Source organism: Osmerus mordax, chromosome 12, assembly GCF_038355195.1.
Source record: "Osmerus mordax isolate fOsmMor3 chromosome 12, fOsmMor3.pri, whole genome shotgun sequence".
Taxonomy (NCBI): Eukaryota; Metazoa; Chordata; class Actinopteri; order Osmeriformes; family Osmeridae; genus Osmerus; species Osmerus mordax.
The window spans coordinates 4076564-4096046 of record NC_090061.1 but is presented as its reverse complement, the minus strand read 5'-3'; the positions used below and the strand labels follow the sequence as shown (position 1 = coordinate 4096046).

At 50.7% G+C, this 19483-nt stretch overlaps 2 protein-coding genes across 2 annotated transcripts; both read left to right on the top strand.

Annotated features, from left to right (window-relative positions):
- The first annotated feature begins 1291 nt into the window (after nt 1-1291).
- LOC136954463 (uncharacterized) lies at nt 1292-2758 on the top strand. The gene is made up of 2 exons (XM_067248097.1): nt 1292-1384; nt 1523-2758. The coding sequence occupies exons 1-2, from the start codon at nt 1292-1294 to the stop codon at nt 2756-2758; spliced, it is 1329 nt and encodes a 442-aa protein (XP_067104198.1).
- A 5224-nt stretch (nt 2759-7982) lies between these two features.
- Nucleotides 7983-12173, top strand: egr1 (early growth response 1). The gene is given in 3 exon segments (XM_067247833.1): nt 7983-8704; nt 9476-9731; nt 9733-12173. Coding segments are annotated over 3 exon segments (1539 nt in total). The 5' UTR covers nt 7983-8493; the 3' UTR covers nt 10805-12173.
- The last annotated feature ends 7310 nt before the right edge of the window (nt 12174-19483 follow it).

The window sequence follows — 19483 nt, the reverse complement described above, 5'->3', positions numbered from 1 at the left end:
TGTGTGTGTGCATATATATGTGTGTGTGAATTTGTTTGTGTGTGGGTGTATGTTTGTGTACTCGTGCGTGTGTATGTTTGTGTACTCGTGTGTGTGCGCGTGCGTGTGCGCGCGTGCATGTGTGTGTGTGTCACAAGTGTCTGTGTCACTGCTCTGTCTCTGTTTAGATAGAGAGAGACACACAGCCAAGAGAGCTTGTCATACTGCCATGTACACACACACACACACTAGTCCACTTATCAACCCCAAAGATCTTTCCATGGTTTTTCTTCAGTTACCCCAGCTCTGGCACGCGTTCACACACACCTCTCTCCAGAAAGAACACTGAACATGTTTGATAGAACAGTTGATGGTACTTCCTGTCCATGTGACCCATGCGGTCGGCCTGCAGCCGTGTTCTGCGAGGACCTCTCCTCTTCTGACACTGCACTTGTTTACCCAGCCTCCCCTCATCCCTCCTTACTCTCTGAAGTAAGACGTCGGCTGCCTCTCCCCCCTCTCTCTCTCTCTCTTCTCTCTCTCTCATCTCTCTCTCTCTCTCTCTCTCTCTCTCTCTCTCCCCCCTCTCCCCCCCTCTCTCTTTCCCTCTCTCTCTCTCTCCCCCACTCTCTCTCTCTCGCCCCCCTCTCCCTCTCTGCTCTCCCCCCCTCTCTCTCTCTCCCCCGCTCTCCCTCTCCCTCTCCCTCTCTCTCTCTCTCCCCCGTCTCCCCCCTCTCTCTCCCCCCCTCTCCCTCTCCCCCCCTCTCCCTCTCCCCCTCCTCCTCTTTCTCCATCTGTCCTGAAGAAGCATCACATCCTCCTCCTCCTGCTCCTGCTTGTCAGATTGTCATGAGTGAAGACATGCGGTGCTCTGATGAAAATTATTATTGTATGATGCTAAAGGGTTGGGGGTCTCTGGGGTGGGGGGCAGGTGGGGGGCTGTCTGCTCACCCCTGTAGGCTATCCCACATCACCTGTCTCCTCCAGTCTGGTGGGGGTATAGGGTGGGGGGTGGGGATGGGGCGTTTGGGGGGGGGTTACCTGAGTCAACATGCCTTAACTGCCCTCGAGGCCCACCTGTCAACAACCTGCCAGTCTTCCATTCCTCTCCCTCTCTCTCTCCCTCTTTCTCTATCCATGTTTCTCTCCCTCGTTCTTTCTCTATTACTGTCTTTTTTCTCTCTGTCTCTCTCTCTCTGTCCTCTCTCTCTGTATCTATCTCTCTCTGTGTGTCCTCTCTCTCTCTCTGTGTCTCTCTCTCTCTATGTCTCTCTGTTGGAGTGAACCAGACCTCTGCAGTGTCAGCTCCATCATGTCTCCTTCTGTCGATCCTCCACAGCTGCAGGACTCCATCAGTCCTGGCACCCTGCTCTTCCCCAGACACACAAACTTCACACAACCACAAGTGTGTGTGTGAACATGTCTAGTCACAAGTTTTCTATGTGTGTGTGTTTCTGTGTGTGTGTGTATCCAGTAGTATGATGTTTTCACAAACAGACCATCCTAAACAGGATTTGTTTTACTTGCTGTTTGGTGTCAACAGCTCACGCTCAAGATCACAACACTCTCTTTTCAACCAGCCTCCCAGAACCAGCCTCCCCAGAACCAGCCTCCCCAGAACCAGCCTCCCCAGAACCAGCCTCCCAGAACCACCCTCCCAGAACCAGCCTCCCCAGAACCAGCCTCCCAGAACCACCCTCCCAGAAACCAGCCTCCCCAGAACCAGCCTCCCAGAATCAACCTCCCAGAACCAACCTCCCCAGAACCAGCCTCCCAGAACCAACCTCCCCAGAACCAACCTCCCAGAACCAGCCTCCCAGAACCAACCTCCCCAGAACCAACCTCCCAGAACCAACCTCCCCAGAACCAGCCTCCCAGAACCAACCTCCCAGAACCAACCTCCCCAGAAACCAACCTCCCAGAACCAACCTCCCCAGAACCAGCCTCCCAGAACCAACCTCCCCAGAACCAACCTCCCCAGAACCAGCCTCCCAGAACCAACCTCCCCAGAACCAACCTCCCAGAACCAGCCTCCCAGAACCAACCTCCCCAGAACCAGCCTCACAGAACCAACGTCCCCAGAACCAACCTCCAGAACCAACCTCCCCAGAACCAACCTCCCCAGAACCAGCCTCCCAGAACCAACCTCCCCAGAACCAGCCTCCCAGAACCAACCTCCCCAGAATCAGCCTACCAGAACCAACCTCCCCAGAACCAGCCTCCCAGAACCATCCTCCCCAGAACCAGCCTCCCAGAACCAGCCTCCCAGAACCAGCCTCCCAGAACCAACCTCCCCAGAACCAGCCTCCCAGAACCAACCTCCCCAGAACCAACCTCCCCAGAACCAGCCTCCCAGAACCAACCTCCCCAGAACCAGCCTCCAGAACCAACGTCCCCAGAACCAGCCTCCCAGAACCAGCCTCCCCAGAACCAGCCTCCCAGAACCAACCTCCCAGAACCAGCCTCCCAGAACCAACCTCCCCAGAATCAGCCTCCCAGATCCAGCCTCCCAGATCCAGCCTCCCCAGAACCAGCCTCCCAGAACCAACCTCCCAGAACCAGCCTCCCAGAACCAACCTCCCCAGAATCAGCCTCCCAGATCCAGCCTCCCAGATCCAGCCTCCCCAGAACCAGCCTCCCAGAACCAACCTCCCAGAACCAGCCCTCCAGAACCAACCTCCCCAGAATCAGCCTCCCAGATCCAGCCCTCCCCAGAACCAGGCTCCATTTCCAAGAAAATCTCAGTGTCCAAGGTTTGGTCGTGGAATGGCATGAGTGACAGTAATGTAAACCCATCCTACATAAAGCCTGTCAGCCACACAAACATGTGGGCTGGCCAGGAGCCGTACGACTGAAACAACTTTTAACTGGCTGCAGAATGTGAAAACACTGGAGAAGAAAAAACAAGTCTGTGTGTTTCTACGTGAGTCACACCCAGACGAGCTCTCCATACCAACACACCACAGTCCTCGTCTGTCCGGAAATACTGTCCTCCTTCTCCCCTCTCTTCTTTCTCTCTCCTTTCCTCTTTCTCTCCTGCTCTCTCTCTCACTCTCTCCTTTCTCACCTCTCCCCACGTCATTGGTCAGTGTGTGAAGTTAGCTGCCCCCTCTCACAGTACATCAGACACACCTGCTATACATAAAAAGCTGTTAGATAGCAAGCTAGCGACAACCTTTAAATGTTATCCAGTAAGGATAGAGGGAACTTTCCCCCTCCTTTTCTCTCTCCCTTTCTCTCCCTTCTCTTTATTTCCCTTTCTCCTCCATCTCTCCCTCCCTCTCTCCCTCCTTCTCTCCATCTTTCTTTCCCTCCCTATCTCTCCCCCTCTCTCCATCTCTGCCTCCTCCCTCACTCCCTCTCTCCCTCTCCCCCTCTCTCCCTCCTCCCTCACTCCCTCTCTCCCTCTCTCCCTCTCCCCCCCTTTCTCTTCCCTTCCTCTGACTCATCCACAGCTGAAAGGTTAAAGGTCAGACCTTTTGTCATACATCAAAGCAACAACCTTGTGTGTGTGTGTGTAGGGGAGGCGGGTTGAGTCACTACTGAGCTGGTCCCGAGGGAAGTGTGTGTATGTGTGTGTGACGGGTTAGTGTTGCATTCTCGTAGGCCAGTGGACCTGCAGGGAACAGCAGGTATTTAGTGATCGGGAAGGAGGCTTGAAGAAGACCGGAAGTGAATCCTGATTCTGTCTCTTCCCAAGATGTCAGAGGTGCCGGCTTGAATCTCATTGGTTTCATTCCAATGTACCTGTTACAAACAGCAAGGAAACCTGATCCACCTACAACCCACCTGTCGAAGCTCCTGTACAGCTTTCAGGAGAGGTGAGGTCACCCGGAGTCAGATAACCACTCCAGGCTCCCCAGGATTCTCTGGTCAGGTGACTCAGAGAGGGAAACTACCTGGCCTAGTTCCTGGGCATTCCTCCCCTGTCTCCCCTGCAGGACACGGACAACAAAGGAATGTTCTGTGATGTCATCACAACACAAACAGATACGTCTATTAAACATCCTCCAGAACCCACGACCAACAGTTTACTACCAAGCGTCTCCCAGTCAGGAGGACCACTGTTCTCTCTGCAAACATGCTATGTGAGGTGACACTGTATTAGGACAGTTTGTCCACAACCTCCATCATCTTGAACACATTCATCACCATACCATGTTCACTCTGGACTGGCTTTATTAAATGTCAGCTCAAAAACAATCAGGTCTCTCTCCAACTCTCCTGCTCTTGTCATTTCCCCCTCCCCTTCAACACGCCTACCAAATTATATAACATCTCGGATTTTGCTAGCTGTCATCATCCCCTCGCCTGCCTGCTTTCAAAAACTCCCCCATCCGTCAGTCCATAATGGAACGGCCCGTCTGAGTACACCTGTATGCTAATGGTAGGGATTGCACCACAGGGGTGGGGAGGAGGGGTGGTTGGGGAGTCGCTGAGGGGGGCGTTAGCTGAGCATCTGTCTGCCTGGCAGCATGGTGGTGATTAACGCTAGCCGTGGATTGCTATTTGCTTCTGAAGGTGGGGGTGTGAGAATCGTTCTCTCTTTTAACTCTCTCTCTCTTGCTCTCTATCTCTCGCTCCCTCCGTCTCTCTCTTGTGCTCTATCGCTATGTCCCTCTCTCTCTCTTGTGCTCTATCGCTCTGTCCCTCTCTCTCTCTCTTGTACTTTATAGCTCTGTCCCTCTCTCTCTCTTGTGCTCTGTCCCTCTCTCTCTCTTGTGCTCTATCGCTCTGTCCCTCTCTCTCTCTTGTGCTCTATCGCTATGTCCCTCTCTCTCTTGATTATGTTGCGATGCTCCCTCTTTCTCTCCCCTTCTCTCATTTCCTTCCCTTCATCTGTCCACTCTCTAATTTCACTCTTTTGCCTTTTGCCTCTCTCCTTCTAACTCTTTCTCTCTCTGACTCTCTCTCTCTGACTCTCTCCCTGACTCTCTCTCTCTGACTCTCTCCCTGACTCTCTCTCTCTCTGACTCTCTCCATGATTCTCTCTCTCTCTGACTCTCTCTCTGATTCTTTCTCTCCCTGACTCTCTCTCTCTCTGACTCTCTCCCTGACTCTCTCTCTCTCTCTGACTCTCTCTTACTCTCTCTCTCTCTCTGACTCTCTCTCTGATTCTCTCTCTCTCTGACTCTCTCCCTGACTCTCTCTCTCTCTGACTCTCTCTCTCTCTCTCTGACTCTCTCCCTGACTCTCTCAGCCCTCGCTCTCCAAGCTCTCCTCCTCCTCCTCCTCTCTCTGGCAGATTGGGGCCTAATTAAATATTAACCGGTGCTCTGTGCTGTTCAGGGGGTGTTGGGATGGCCTAGCGGAGCCTGCGTAGGTGAGGGGAGAGCCTGTCTGTGTGCGTGTGTGTGCGTGCGTGTGTGCGGAAGACGAGGACTCCTCTCTCTGGGCTGCGTGGGCAGCAACAGGGAACACACCAGGCAGAATGAACTGGCTAACCCAACACAGACTCAAACCAACAAACACACAAACACACACCTTCCGGTCCTTTCTCTCCCACCTCCGAGTGTGTCCTCAGAGGAGTCCCCACACACCCCAACATCATTTTTATTGTCATCCTAAACTGATTTTATGGTGCTGTATATGATGACCCCCCCCCTCTCCTGTGTGCTTCTATCGACAAGAGGAAGTGATGCATGACAAGGCACTCTGAGTCCTGCTCTGTCCAGCCACTCCAGACAGCTGTACAGCCCAAGATCCCTCTACAGCACACGTCCACAAACACCCCCTGCCTGTGTATGTGTGCGTGTGTTTGTGTGTGTGTACATCACAGTAAAAGTCTAAACTACATTTTTCTCTTACAAGTCTCTCAAGAGGTTAATACTCTCCGTCTGCCTTTCCCTGCCTCTCTCTCTCTCTCTCTCTCTCGGTCTCTCTCTCTGTCTCTCTCTCTGTCTCTCTCTCTGTCTCTCTCTCTCTCTCTCTCTCTCGACCAATGCTGGGGCCAGAGTTTAAGTGTGTCATAGATAATAGATGATCTGGCAGTGCCACAGAGAGAGAGAGACTAAATGTACCTGGCGCTCAGAGAAGCAACCATTGCACCCCCCCCCCCCCTCAAAAAAACCCGGTAAGAGTTGCCAATTGGAACACCACCTGTTTATCTAGCAGAAGTTTGTAAAAGTGTATGTGTGGGTGTCTGTTTGTGTGTTTGTGTGTACATTTAGCAACTTTGGGCACCATGAATGATGTGAGGATGGACACATAGATGACTAAAGAGGTTAAAGTAACTTCATACTGTCCTTCCTCAAACAAAAACAAAACCAGTACTTAAAGTTTAGTTCTGTCTTTAACCGCTAAGGTGACCTGGAACCCTGCACCTCTATGTCCACACTCCCTCTCTAGGTCTCTCTCCAGGACTCGCCAAACTGTTAGATGTTTACCAATGAAGTTGCTTGCATAGATTCAGTCAACAGCGCGGGAAACACATCGATTTCCCGTCAGCGGCCACCGAGGACTCCCGGTGCGCCGCCGGGCAGGAACAGCCTCCGGGAGCATCAGTACCCCGCAGGCGTCCTGGTAGCGGTGAGCAGCGTTTTGTTAATGCGGCCCATTAGCTTCGTGAGTGGCACAGAGATTCCTCGAATATCGAGCCGGGGACACCCCTCAATTAGACGGATAGCCTCGCGCTTCGTCAGCACCCATGGTTCATCAGCATCCATACATTACTGACAAGGAAGGTAGCACGTCCTCCTAATTCTAATATAAGACAGAGAGAGAGAGAGAGAGAGAGAGAGAGAGAGAGAGAGAGAGAGAGAGAGAGAGAGAGAGAGAGAGAGAGAGAGAGACAGAATAGATAGAGGGAAGGTAGATAGAATAAGAAGAAAGGCCTCCGAACTCCTTAGTCTCGCTAAGCATAACCAAATACACAAACCTACTTGTCATTCTGCCTATAAACAATACATACCTAACCTTGTAGCCCCCGTATAATTTATATTTCTTCAAGTTTAGGAGAAGTTTGAAATTTCATTCGACATCATTTCTAGCCTACTGACATACCGAACTGTTAGATTTCACTTTTGTGAGTCGCATCTTGTCAACCCACTGCATTGATGCAGCTTGCGCCTGCCTTCCTTTCCCGCTGCTTTCAGTCTCTCTATACCCGGTCAGACATTCATCATCACACGAAGGCTTAAATGTCAAAGTGCATCAATAGAAAAGTACATGCATGGGTGAACGAAAATCCTCCAGAGATGAAAGATTTCAGGATGTTTTGACATGTATTTATCTTTTAGTTTGTGACGATGCCTTGATGCAGAACTGAACGATGGATTTACCCACATCATGTCAACACAATCCTAGGCTACGTGCAAGACCAATAGGCTACAGACAGAAAATTATATCCCTTCAGAGACAACTTTAAACAACTGAAATAGTATCCCCGTGCTGTTGAGATGCAGCATTGATTAACTCGGAATGGTTAGCAAAATGTTCTAGCTCAGATGTTACTGTGCGGCCGCTGTGCGCTCATAAAGAGCGAGGATATAGTGCTGACATTACTTATTGTGCGGAGCGCTGGGCTCGAGCTGCGCTCCAACCTCTCATTCACTGCCAAGCACCGATCAGCGCTACCTCAGGAAGTTCCAAATAAGGTCAGGAAAATGGAAACCCACCGGAATAAGTCCTTATGTAGATACGACCTTATATGGCATGGCGGAGCTGGGTTTTCCGGCAAGAGCGCAGCCTGCCGTACAGATGGGAGATGCGAATGTGATCTACGGGGCATTGGGGAGAGAGGGAGAAATACGCCGTTTTCTCAGACAGCGATTCTACCATGAAGATACATCGATTCGGGCTGGAGGACGAGCGGGTATCTCCCCGCGATTTATTGCACTGGCTTAATATAAAGTCTCTCCTCTCCGCTTTTCCCCGGGCCAGCGTCATGTGTCCTCCACTGCATTGCCTAAATATGGGCTTCCTCCAATCCAAATATGGACATCTACGTCACGGGGGGAGGGTATATAAAGGAGTGGGAACCTCGGACGAGAGCGAGAGATCTCAGAGCCTACAACGGCAACTGTCAGAGCAGCGAGACAGAGACACAGATAGCGCCCTAACTCAGACACAGCACACACATTCACACAAGTCAAAGTGAATTAAAAAACAACAACAACAACAACAACAAGTTCAATCCAAGAAGGGCAAAACGTCATTTGATCAAATCAGTTCAGAGAAGAAAAAAAAAAAGCTAATCAAAATAAATCAATTTATGATTCATTTTGATTCATTGTAGGGAATGAGTAAGACGGGCGATTTTGTTCTCAATCTTCTTTTTTGAAACAAGACAAGTGGATTTTCTACTCAGCTTCTCTGGAAAACAGAAGAAAAATCAAGACGCCAGGAGAAGAGCAGAGCAGAGGAGAGAGAGAGGATACGAGAGCCATTCAGCGACAGTGACAGCTGTGTCTACTGAGCTGGACTGGTGATCCCATCCTCCCATACACCTGCAAGAGGCTGCCTCTACCCCAGCGCACACCCAGCCTCCCTGCTCTCCTCTCCAGCCCCAGAAGAATGGCTGCAGCCAAGACAGAGATGCTCCTTCCAGCCCTGCAGATCTCAGACCCACTCAGCTTTCCACACTCGCCCATGGACAACTACCCCAAGCTGGAGGAGATGATGATGCTCAGCTCCGCAGGGACCCCCTTCCTCACAGCCTCCGCGCCCGAAGGAGCAGGCTTCGGCTCTGGGGAGCCGGGAGAACAATATGACCACCTTGCTGGAGGTAAGATCTGGAGCTTTGCTGTATGGATGGATGGCTGTACTTACATGAGAATGCATGGTTGATAGATGATTAAGTTGCGTAACTTGAATCATTATTTGTGCTCATTTCGCTATTAGTAATTCAATTTCAAGTCTATGCTCAACAGCTGGAAATGTAAAAAAAAAAGAAAAAAAAAAGGCGTTTTCTGATATGGATTTTTGTGAAGCATCTTAAATCATAGTGTTGCATTTGTTCATTCTAAGATTAGTCAATGTGCACAAAAGCACATTTCATGGTAAATATATAATTTCTGTTGATCAGTACTTTTCTGATGAATTCTGTTTGTGGTTACACAGGGAAGCCCTATTTAAAATGCCTTTCTTAAAAGTAGATGAGCTGCTCTTTCTGCAATCAAATGCAGTTGCCTATTTGATGGGGCTTGAAGGGCTTGGTGTGTGTGTGTATGTGTGTGTGACATAGACTGATGGAGAAAGGGATGGAAAATGATCCAGTCTAAGTGTTTACTCGTCTTTGCTCTGGCGTGTGGATGTCCAGCGTGTGTTCAGTGTGTGGGGGCACAAGTTTGAAAGAGGGGATTCTCTCCCTCTATCTGCGTGGGCACCTGCTGCTGTCTGGGAGATACGGGAGAGGGAGGGGGCGAGGCTGTCCACCTCTTGGCTGACAGGACACCACCACCCCACCCCTCTTCCTCGGCTACATATTGACAGTTTGATTAATGTCCTCCCTCCCTCTCTCTATCCCCCCCCTTCCCTCCCTCCGTCCTCTCTGCAGACACGTTACCAGAGATCTCTCTTAACTGTGAGAAGTCTATGGCTGAACAGACCTACTCCACCCAGAGGCTCCCTCCCCTGTCCTACACCGGACGCTTCACCCTCGAACCTGCCACGAACTGCAGCAACAGCCTGTGGGCGGAGCCCCTCTTCAGCCTGGTCAGCGGATTGGTCGGCATCAACCCCCCCTCTTCCAGCTCTGCCTCTTCCGCCTCTTCCTCATCGCAGACGATCTCCACCTCCTCCTCCTCCTCCTCCCTCCCCCCCGTCCTCCTCCTCGTCCCAGAGCTGCTCCGTGCACCACAGTGAGCCCAACCCCATCTACTCTGCCGCCCCCACCTACTCCTCCTCCACCCCTGACCTCTTCCCAGACCAAGGCCAGGGCTTCCCCAGCCCTGCCGGGGGCTCTCTCCAGTACCCCCCTCCCGCCTACCCCAACGGCAAGACCTGCAGCTCCAGCTTCCCGGTGCCCATGATCCCAGACTACCTGTTCCCCCAGCAGCAGGGCGAGGTGAGCCTGGTGGCACCCGACCAGAAGCCCTTCCAGAGCCAGTCGGGCCAGCCGTCCCTCACGCCGCTCTCCACCATCAAGGCTTTTGCCACGCAGACCGGCTCCCAGGACCTGAAGAGCGTGTACCAGTCCCAACTCATCAAGCCCAGCCGCATGCGTAAATACCCCACGCGGCCCAGCAAGACGCCTCCCCACGAGCGCCCGTACGCCTGCCCCGTGGAGACGTGCGACCGGCGCTTCTCGCGCTCCGACGAGCTGACGCGTCACATCCGCATCCACACGGGCCAGAAGCCGTTCCAGTGCCGCATCTGCATGCGCAACTTCAGCCGCAGCGACCACCTGACCACGCACATCCGCACGCACACCGGCGAGAAGCCTTTCGCCTGCGAGATCTGTGGACGCAAGTTCGCCCGCAGCGACGAGAGGAAGAGGCACACCAAGATCCACCTTAGGCAGAAGGACAAGAAGGCGGAGAAGGGAGTCGCCTCCGGTTGCGCCGTGGTGGTCTCCGTGGCGCCCGTGTCCGTCTCCTCCCCCGTCTCCTCCTCCTACCCTTCCCCCATCACCTCCTACCCCTCTCCGGTCTCCTCTTACCCCTCCCCGGTCACCTCCTGCTACTCTTCTCCAGTCCACACCTCCTACCCCTCTCCCTCCATCGCCACCACCTACCCCTCCGTCTCTATGTCGAGCTCCTTCCAGTCTCAGGTGGCCTCCTCCTTCTCCTCCTCCGTGGCCTCCAACATCTACAGTTCCCCGGTCCCCACCCCGCTCTCAGACATGCAGAGCACACTCTCCCCGCGAACCATCGAGATCTGCTGAGCCAGAGAGACAGGCACTCAGAGAGACAGGGTCATGGAGAGAGACAAGACTTTGTTTATAGATCTCTCCTCCCTCCCCTCTGTTCTCTCGGCCGGTTGAAAGGGCGAAGTCAGAATCAAAAGACTTGATTCTGAGGCACTTTTCTGCCTCCTCTGCTTCCACGCAGTGTTCAGCAAGTCAGAATTTGTTGGAAGAAGCGAGACAGAGAGAGAAATGAAACACGTCAGGGACGGGGCACAGACAATAGAGGACACAAAGGGAGTTTTTTCTCCTTCTTTTTCTCTCTCTGAAAAACAAACGCAGCTACTTTAGATGAGGGAACATCAGAGAACTTGGAGAAAGTCGGAGAGTAGAAACAGGCATGACAGGTCTCTGCCATACAATACTATCGTACACACACACAACCTGACAAACACACGCAAACAGCAAACATTGCCAGTCTAGTTTCAGTGCCAAGGCACACTCACCCTCTGTTGCAGTTAATCCCAGTTGAAGAAACATTGAATGATTTACATTAGCAGCTGTATGTGTATAAAGTACATGTGTGCCATGTTTCCTAATTTAATAATTTTTGGGGGTACCATTGATGTGAAAACTTATTTGCATTGTATTATTTTCAGTGAGCAGGGCCATCATTTCTAAAACGCTTTTCTTATAACGACGTAGTGAAGATGCCGTGGTGATGTTCTGACTTTGTTTGACAAAAAAAAGCACTTAAGTATTCAACAAGCATGAGTAAGAGTGATGTTGGTTTCTTATGATTTTGTAAATATCATTCACTGGTACTTTATCTCTTTCTCACATGTGACATTTTCCTCTGTTATGTAGAATTAATAGAAAAGAAAAAAAAACTACAAAAAAACAAAAACAAGACAAGTCGATCCTGTTTCTGGTGCCTTTTGTGACGCGCTGCTGAAGCTGAGAGCGAGCGCTACGCAGAGGATGCGCTGCGTCTCGCCTTAAGGGTTAGAAGGGATATATTTGTTTCAGAAGCAGAAGGAAATTGGAGAGAGAGAAAGAGAACGAGAGAGAGGAGAGCACTGCTTCATTTCATTTAGAATGTAAGCAAAAAAAAGGGAGAGAGATTATTATATTTTTGTAAAACTGAAAAATGTAAATATCCACACCTTCAATTGAAATGGTGAAGTTACCTACTGAGTAGGGATTATTGTGTTTTGTATGTTATATACATGCGGTTCATTATTTTGTGTTTTTATCTTTATTTTGTATTTGTGTTTGTCCAACCAAGTCACTGTTTCTGGCTTTATGAACACATTTGAATGCGCTTAACTGCCAATGGGATATTTGGTGTATAACAAGATATCCTCCCAGAAATGAAATATAAATAAAATATAAATATATATGTAGATTTGTTTTTGTTTTAAATCTATTTCCTTATTGACTGGTGTGGTACGTTTCAAATATTTCCATTGGTATTTAAAATCTGGTTCATACTGAGTCAGTGTCTACATGCATGTGAATTGTCATCCTTCATCTCGTCAAGTTGTTTCTCCCTCTCCTTATGCAAGATCCATCCAGCAGCCTATAAATCTCACGACATTACATATTGTATGGTCATACTTTAATGGTGTGATCCATAAGTGGATTTCTGCAGTCTTTCATTTGAAGTAAATCCCGCGAACCCGGTTCTATACCTCAGTTTTCCATATAAACTCCTTAATGAAGATAACAGAAACGCATGACTCCTCTGCCGCTAACAAGATAGCGTGTAAGCTTACCAAGATAACAGACTTCAAGCTGTTTAGAAACAGCGGACTAATCTTAAAATCCGTTTTATAATATTCTGATTACAGATAAATTCGGACAGTTGAGGCTCGTGCTCTCAAGTACTGAAAGGAGGCGGAAGACAAGGTACAAATGAGTAGTTTGTTCAGCTCTGTCTTCAAAGTGTCTCTCCTCGAGCGGGATTGAAGCGCGCCACCTGCGCTACTCTGATCAGATGCGCGTGGAGCTGTACGGTAATTGTTGAGGGGCGTGCGCCAGGTGAAAGTAATGATGATGATGATTATCTCCTCAAGCGGGAACTGACGAACCGTAGAGGCGAAGCTGTCATCTGGGAGGGATCGGTTCGACAGCAAGGACTCAACTATGGAGCCTACAGAGCCAGGCTTCCGTTTCTCATTGGAAAGGCGTTTATTTGTAATTAAATGTAAAACTCTGAAACCACTGCCATCCCTCTAAGACACAATATCAGCACCCGTTAAATAAATAACAACTAAATAGTTATTTGTCATTATGAATTAAATGAGAAAGAAAAAAGGACAGAAAATAACCTAAAAACGAGCGGTGAATTCAAGAGTAGCCTATACTGCGCGTTGCCGTTTCAGGCTGCTCGCACCCCCAGTATACTGCAGTGCAGGCCTCCTAAGTTCTTTCCAAAGTTGAGGGGTAATTTAGTGTTGCGCAACGCAAGCACCAAAATACGCACAGATGCAAACACAGCTAAAACCGGAGTATGATGAGGAAACAAGTGGATGAGAGAGTAGAGGGGGGATTGAGGGAAACAAAAATAATTAAGATAATTGGTCTCCTGATCCCAAATTGACTTTCTAAATTGGGTCTGATGAAGTGTGTGTGTGTGTGTATATATACTTGCACTTTTCTCTTAGTGTTTGCGCACTTGGTATGTGCATTCATGCATGGATGTATGTGTTGTGTGTGTCATGCTAACAGCAACAACCCTTCTCTTGTTCTGTGGTGTGTGTGTGTGGTGTGTGTCCCCTGGCTAACTCTCTTGAGATTCGTGGACACACCCTCTTCCTCACACGCACTGTGTGTATGTGTGTGTCTCCGAACACAACACAACAACAACAACAGCAACAGCAGGCAAGCAAGCAAACAATGGAATACCACTTGAAGACAAAGGATGGCCCAGTTTTCTGGATTAAGTATTTACATAATTTCTAAAATGCGATAAATAATTGAATTTATACCACAGGGCCACACACAGATATATCATCACACAACCCCAAACCAGCACTGTGGTTTGACTCCGCAAAGACATGTCCAAGGACCCAAATCAAGGACCCTTAACCGAAAAGTATTCAGGCTCTGAGAACTAGCTCCATGGGAAATCATAATAAAGCGACAATCTAGATCTGTGGTTTAACATGGAATCAGTTCCCATCGTTGTCATGGTCACAGGCAGTTGGAGTCAACTGGAGGTTGAGACGCTTGTGTTGCTAGGTCGAGACCAGGGAAGCTTGTGTTGCCATGCTGTGTTGCTAGGTCAAGGCCAGGGAAGTGGAAGGACTGGCTATTGTCGCAGGTAAACAAAACAGCTTTGTAGTAAAAAAAAAAAACCTTGGAGCTGTCATAAAAGTTGTCAGTGTGAATGAGAGAAGTAAGTCCTCAGGTTTCTAGATGGCTTCGGCAGAGCTCCACGGCAGAGCTCCACGGCAGAGCTCCACGGCAGAGCTCCACGGCAGAGCTCCACGGCAGAGCTCCACGGCAGAGCTCCACGGCAGAGCTCCACAGCAGAGCAGAGCCGGGGGTGTCTCTCCTTGTGGTGTCCTCAGCAGGGACGCTCTCTAGCCTTGACAGAAACAGAGACAACGAGACCAGGGAAGGGTCTGAACCCACACGGTCCAACATGGCCGCCACGACCAGTTTCTGGGACATCCAGGATTAACGTTTCTCCGGACTGTGATTGGAGCAGGGGGGGGGGGGGGGGGAGAGGGAGAGAGGGAGAGAGAGAGAGAGAGAGGGAGAAGGGGAGAGAGGGAGGGAGCAGGGAGAGCTGCTCCTGCAATAGATCAAAGCCGAGGCAAAGCTCAGTTCTGATAAGGGAGGAGATGGGCTACGGGGTGCATGTGGCTTCAGTGCGCCCTAACCCACATAGGGGCCACCTACCCCCCCAAACCCCAACCTCACCCCCAGGGTTTCACTTCAAGGACCAGGGCTTTGTTAAAAAACGTGTTTGTTCTCTTATTCTTTTTGGGGATCTGTGTAAAACATAAAAAAGGAAGAATGAAGAAGTCATCCTTCTCTCCCTCAGTCACTCTCTCCCTTCCCTCAAACTCTGCATCTGCCATTTCCCCTCTCTTTCCCTCTCCCTCTCTCCCTCTCTCTCCCTCCCTCTCTCTCCTTCTCTCTCCCTCTCTCTCCCCCTCTCTCTCTCTCTCTCTCCCTCTCTCCCTCTCTCTCTTCCTCTCTTCCTCTCTCTCTTCCTCTCTCCCTCAGCTGAATTACCAGAGGATGCTAATGATCTCTCTCCTCTGTGTTCTGATGCAAGCTCTGTCTGCTCCTATCTCTTTCATCCACGTACAAATCTGCTCTTATGGCTGCTTCGCCCCGGGCCTTTTGAGAAGGCCGTCTGAAATATGCCGTTTGATAAGCACATGATTGGGCCCCACTCCCGCAGTCATTACACATCTCTTTAATGTGGGAGAGACAGGAGCCCCTTTCTCCCCCGACCCCGCCCTCCCCCTACAGGCCCACACCCACCCTTCCCCTCTAGGCCCGCTCCCATGACTCACAGCCTCCTCCCCGGGGCCCAGCCCCAGCCTCCTCCCCAGGGCCCAGCCCCAGCCCCAGCCCCAGGCCCCAGGGCCCAGCCCCCAGCCCCAGGGCCCAGCCCCAGGGCCCAGCCCCAGCCCCAGGGCCCAGCCCCAGCCCCAGGGCCCAGCCCCCAGCCCCAGGGCCCAGCCCCAGGGCCCAGCCCCCTGGCAGTCCCATCCCCAGCCACCGTCCCCTCACCTGAAGTCCACTGACCCCCTGGCTCCGTACATACCTCCCCCTTCTGCGTCACTCTGCCACTTGGGGCCCTCCAGGTTTCCAGACCCCCTGCTTCTCAGCCCCGGCCCCCAGGCCCAGATCACTTTGCGAGGGCTACGAGAGGACATCTGCTGGGGTAGCCTCTCAACCCTCCAGGGTTCTGCTCTCCAGCCTTCGCAGAGAGAGATGGCTGCAGACACAGTGAGAAGGTCACATGTTGATGTTTAACTCTCCCTGGGGGGGATATTGGTTAAGACAGGAACATGACCATATTTGTCAGTGACCTTGGTGTATTCAGAGGTATACAACAGTTTCCAGCTGGGCCTCCTGAATGGGCCATGAGATCGCTGTGTCCAGCCAATCAGAGTTTGACAGCCAGCCTGGCATCTGTTTGTTTGTCATACTTTATCTTCTTGTCTTGTCAGACCAGTCTCACACTCTACAGATGCTCCCTGTTGTACTGTACACACACACACACACACGCACACACACACACACACACACACAGTCACTCACGCTCTGGGATGAGCAAGATATCACCTGTTACTCTCCACAGCTGTCTGTGTGTGTGTGTGTGTGTGTGTGTGTGTGTGTGTGTGTGTGTGTGTGTGTGAGAGAGAGAAAGACAGAGAGACCACAATGGTAGCAGACAGTAGCACAGCATGTTCTAGCTAGCGCAGAGCTAGCAAGGCAGTCTCCCTGGTCTCTCTGTTAACTGGGTAATCAACAGACAAGTCTTTCAAGAGTTTAGAATTTATTTCAAAGATTTTTATTTTCAAAAGCTGTATGTCTCTTCATCCTTTTATGTAAACAGGTGCCCCATTGAGAGTGGAGGGCTCTTTGAAGCAGAGAGCTTTGGAGAGACAACCAATAGAATATACTCTCCAGAGCATCCTAATAAGACAACACTTCAGCGAGGCTACGAGCGCAGACACACACACACACACCTGGATGACTCTGACACACACACAGGCTTGCTTGCGCGAGGCTCCGCATGTCAAACCCAATGAGTGCGCTCATGAGCATTTGTGTGTGTGTGTGTGTGTGTGTGTCTGCACCGTGTCTCTATGACAAGGGTAAATAAATGCAGTCATGCTTTTCAGAGGAGCGTCTCCTCCTATCAAGATGATCTCGACACACACGCACACTTTCTCACTCACACACACACACACACACACACACACACACTTTCTCACACACACACACACACACACTTTCTCTCACACACACACACACACACGCACACTTTCTCACACACTTTCTCACACACACACACACACACACACACACACACACTTTCTCACACACACACACACACACACACTTTCTCTCACACACACACACACACTTTCTCACACACACACGCACACTTTCTCACACACTTTCTCACACACACACACACACACACACACACACTTTCTCACACACACACACACACACACACACTTTCTCTCACACACACACACACTTTCTCACACACACACGCACACTTTCTCACACACTTTCTCACACACACACACACACACACACACTTTCTCTCACACACACACACACTTTCTCACACACACACGCACACTTTCTCACACACTTTCTCACACACACAATGCACTCACACACTCCCCTTCCTCCTCTCTCTGCTCCCTCCTGTTCGTCAGAATCCACCCATCCCAGGAAACTTCAGGGGGGGCCTTTACTGCGTGTGGCCAGCATAAACCTCTTCTGATCGGTCACACGCATGATAAACCTTCTCTGGTTGTAGTAGCAGCATCTCCAGTGTGTCTTAGAGTAGCTGTGAGGCATAATGGGATGGGTTCTGGTCAAGAGGTCAGGAGGTCAGGAGATGAAGGGGTCTGATGCTTCCTGTTGACTATGAGACATCATACAGGAGGAGTGTGTTTAGGCACAGGGCAGCACCACCACAGTAACAGGAGTGTGTTGAGGCACAGGGCAGCACCACCACAGTAACAGGAGTGTGTTGAGGCACAGGGCAGCACCACCACAGTAACAGGAGTGTGTTGAGGCACAGGGCAGCACCACCACAGTAACAGGAGTGTGTTGAGGCACAGGGCAGCACCACCACAGTAACAGGAGTGTGTTGAGGCACAGGGCAGCACCACCACAGTAACAGGAGTGTGTTTAGGCACAGGGCAGCACCACCACAGTAACAGGAGTGTGTTGAGGCACAGGGCAGCACCACCACAGTAACAGGAGTGTGTTTAGGCACAGGGCAGCACCACCACAGTAACAGGAGTGTGTTGAGGCACAGGGCAGCACCACCACAGTTCCTCTGAATTCCCATGGTGGTGAGCGTTGTATTGAATGATATGGGACAGACAGGACATCCATGTTGGATTTAAGAGGTTCAGCGAGAACAAGACCCACTCCCCACAAACACACACACACTAACACACACTCACCCTCCAGATGTCCAAAGTGATGACATCACCAACTGTCAAGTACGACGGAGGCCAGGTGTCAAATCCGTCTGAGCCACACACACACACACACACATTTCCTCTGCCTCTCCTCCTCCTACATTGTCAGACTCCTAACTTCATCTGGTGGCTTTTTCCCCATGACCCTGCTCAGCCCAGGGTCATACAGAATCCATTGACTCCAGTCATTAAGCTTTCGTTTACATGCGTGTGGAATTCATTTCTGATAAATAACGCTTATCAGTCACATGGAGAAATGGTTAGTCACGCAGCCAACGGTCACAAAATGGGCTGGGGCTGGTTACAGCCTGCGTACCTGTCTGCCTGCCAGCCAGTTGGTCTGTCTGCTTGTCTGCCTGTCTGACTTTTGTCGGTCAGTCTGTGTCTGGGTGTGTGTGTGTCCCAGGTACTGTATGATGCTCTGGTAAATCCCGGAGCAGATTATGTAACACACAGCCCTCTCCTCCCGCCTGGCCTAAGCCCTTCATGATGTCATCATCCCTCTGCAAGGACAACAGCCAGAAACAACTGCTCAGGACCAGGTGGAGCTGCATGTTTAGAAAGAGACAGGGGTGTGTGTGTGTGTGTGTCTCTGTGAGCGTATGACAGATCTCTGTAGTGTGTGAGTGTGTCAGATCTCTGAGGTGTGAGTGTGTGTTTGTGTGTGACAGATCTAGGAGGTGTTCTCAGTCTCGGGGGTGACAGCAGGGAGCGACGAGGAGGGATATGGAAAACGTGTGATCATCTGTCCAGGTCTTCCTTCCCGCCTCCTCACTACAGCTGTCCTCCCCAGTCCCAGGGTACGCTTCCACCGCTATTTATAGTCCCACACTGATGAGGTGGAACTGATCACCACTTTCACACCCAGTGATGTCATCAGTATGTTGCGCCAAGGGACCAGGAGGTATGGAGGGGGGCTGGGGTACATGCTGGGAGCTTCTGTTGACCCTTGACCCCCCCCCCCCCCACTCTGCGCGCACACACGCCCGCACAGTGACACATAAACGCAGATAAATACTCTCACACACACACAAACGCAGAGACAAACGCAGACATTGACAGGTACGCACACACAAAATACAACCACATAAATATTCACACATTGACATATAATATTCACAGGTACGCACACAGACTCACACTCTCGTGTGGGAGTGAAACAGACACAACCACACATGCGTCACTAACTTCTGGATTCTCAGTGTTGGACAAGTTGGACAAGATTTTACATCACCATCAAGGACAACACATTGTCTCGTCTGTAAAGGACTTCAATATTCTCTCTCTTTTTCTCTCCCTCTCTCTATCTTTCTCTCTCTCCCTGTCTTGGTCTCCATCTCTCCCTTTCTCACGATCTCCCTCCCCCTCTCTCCTTTTGGTGATAACAGTTAGATGGGCATGACAGCACATTGTCTTGTTAGCCAAGCAGCAGACATATCTCTGTCACAACCACAACGTTAGCTTCTCATTTAGGCCTGGAGCAGATAGACGTATAGCTACAGCCCCT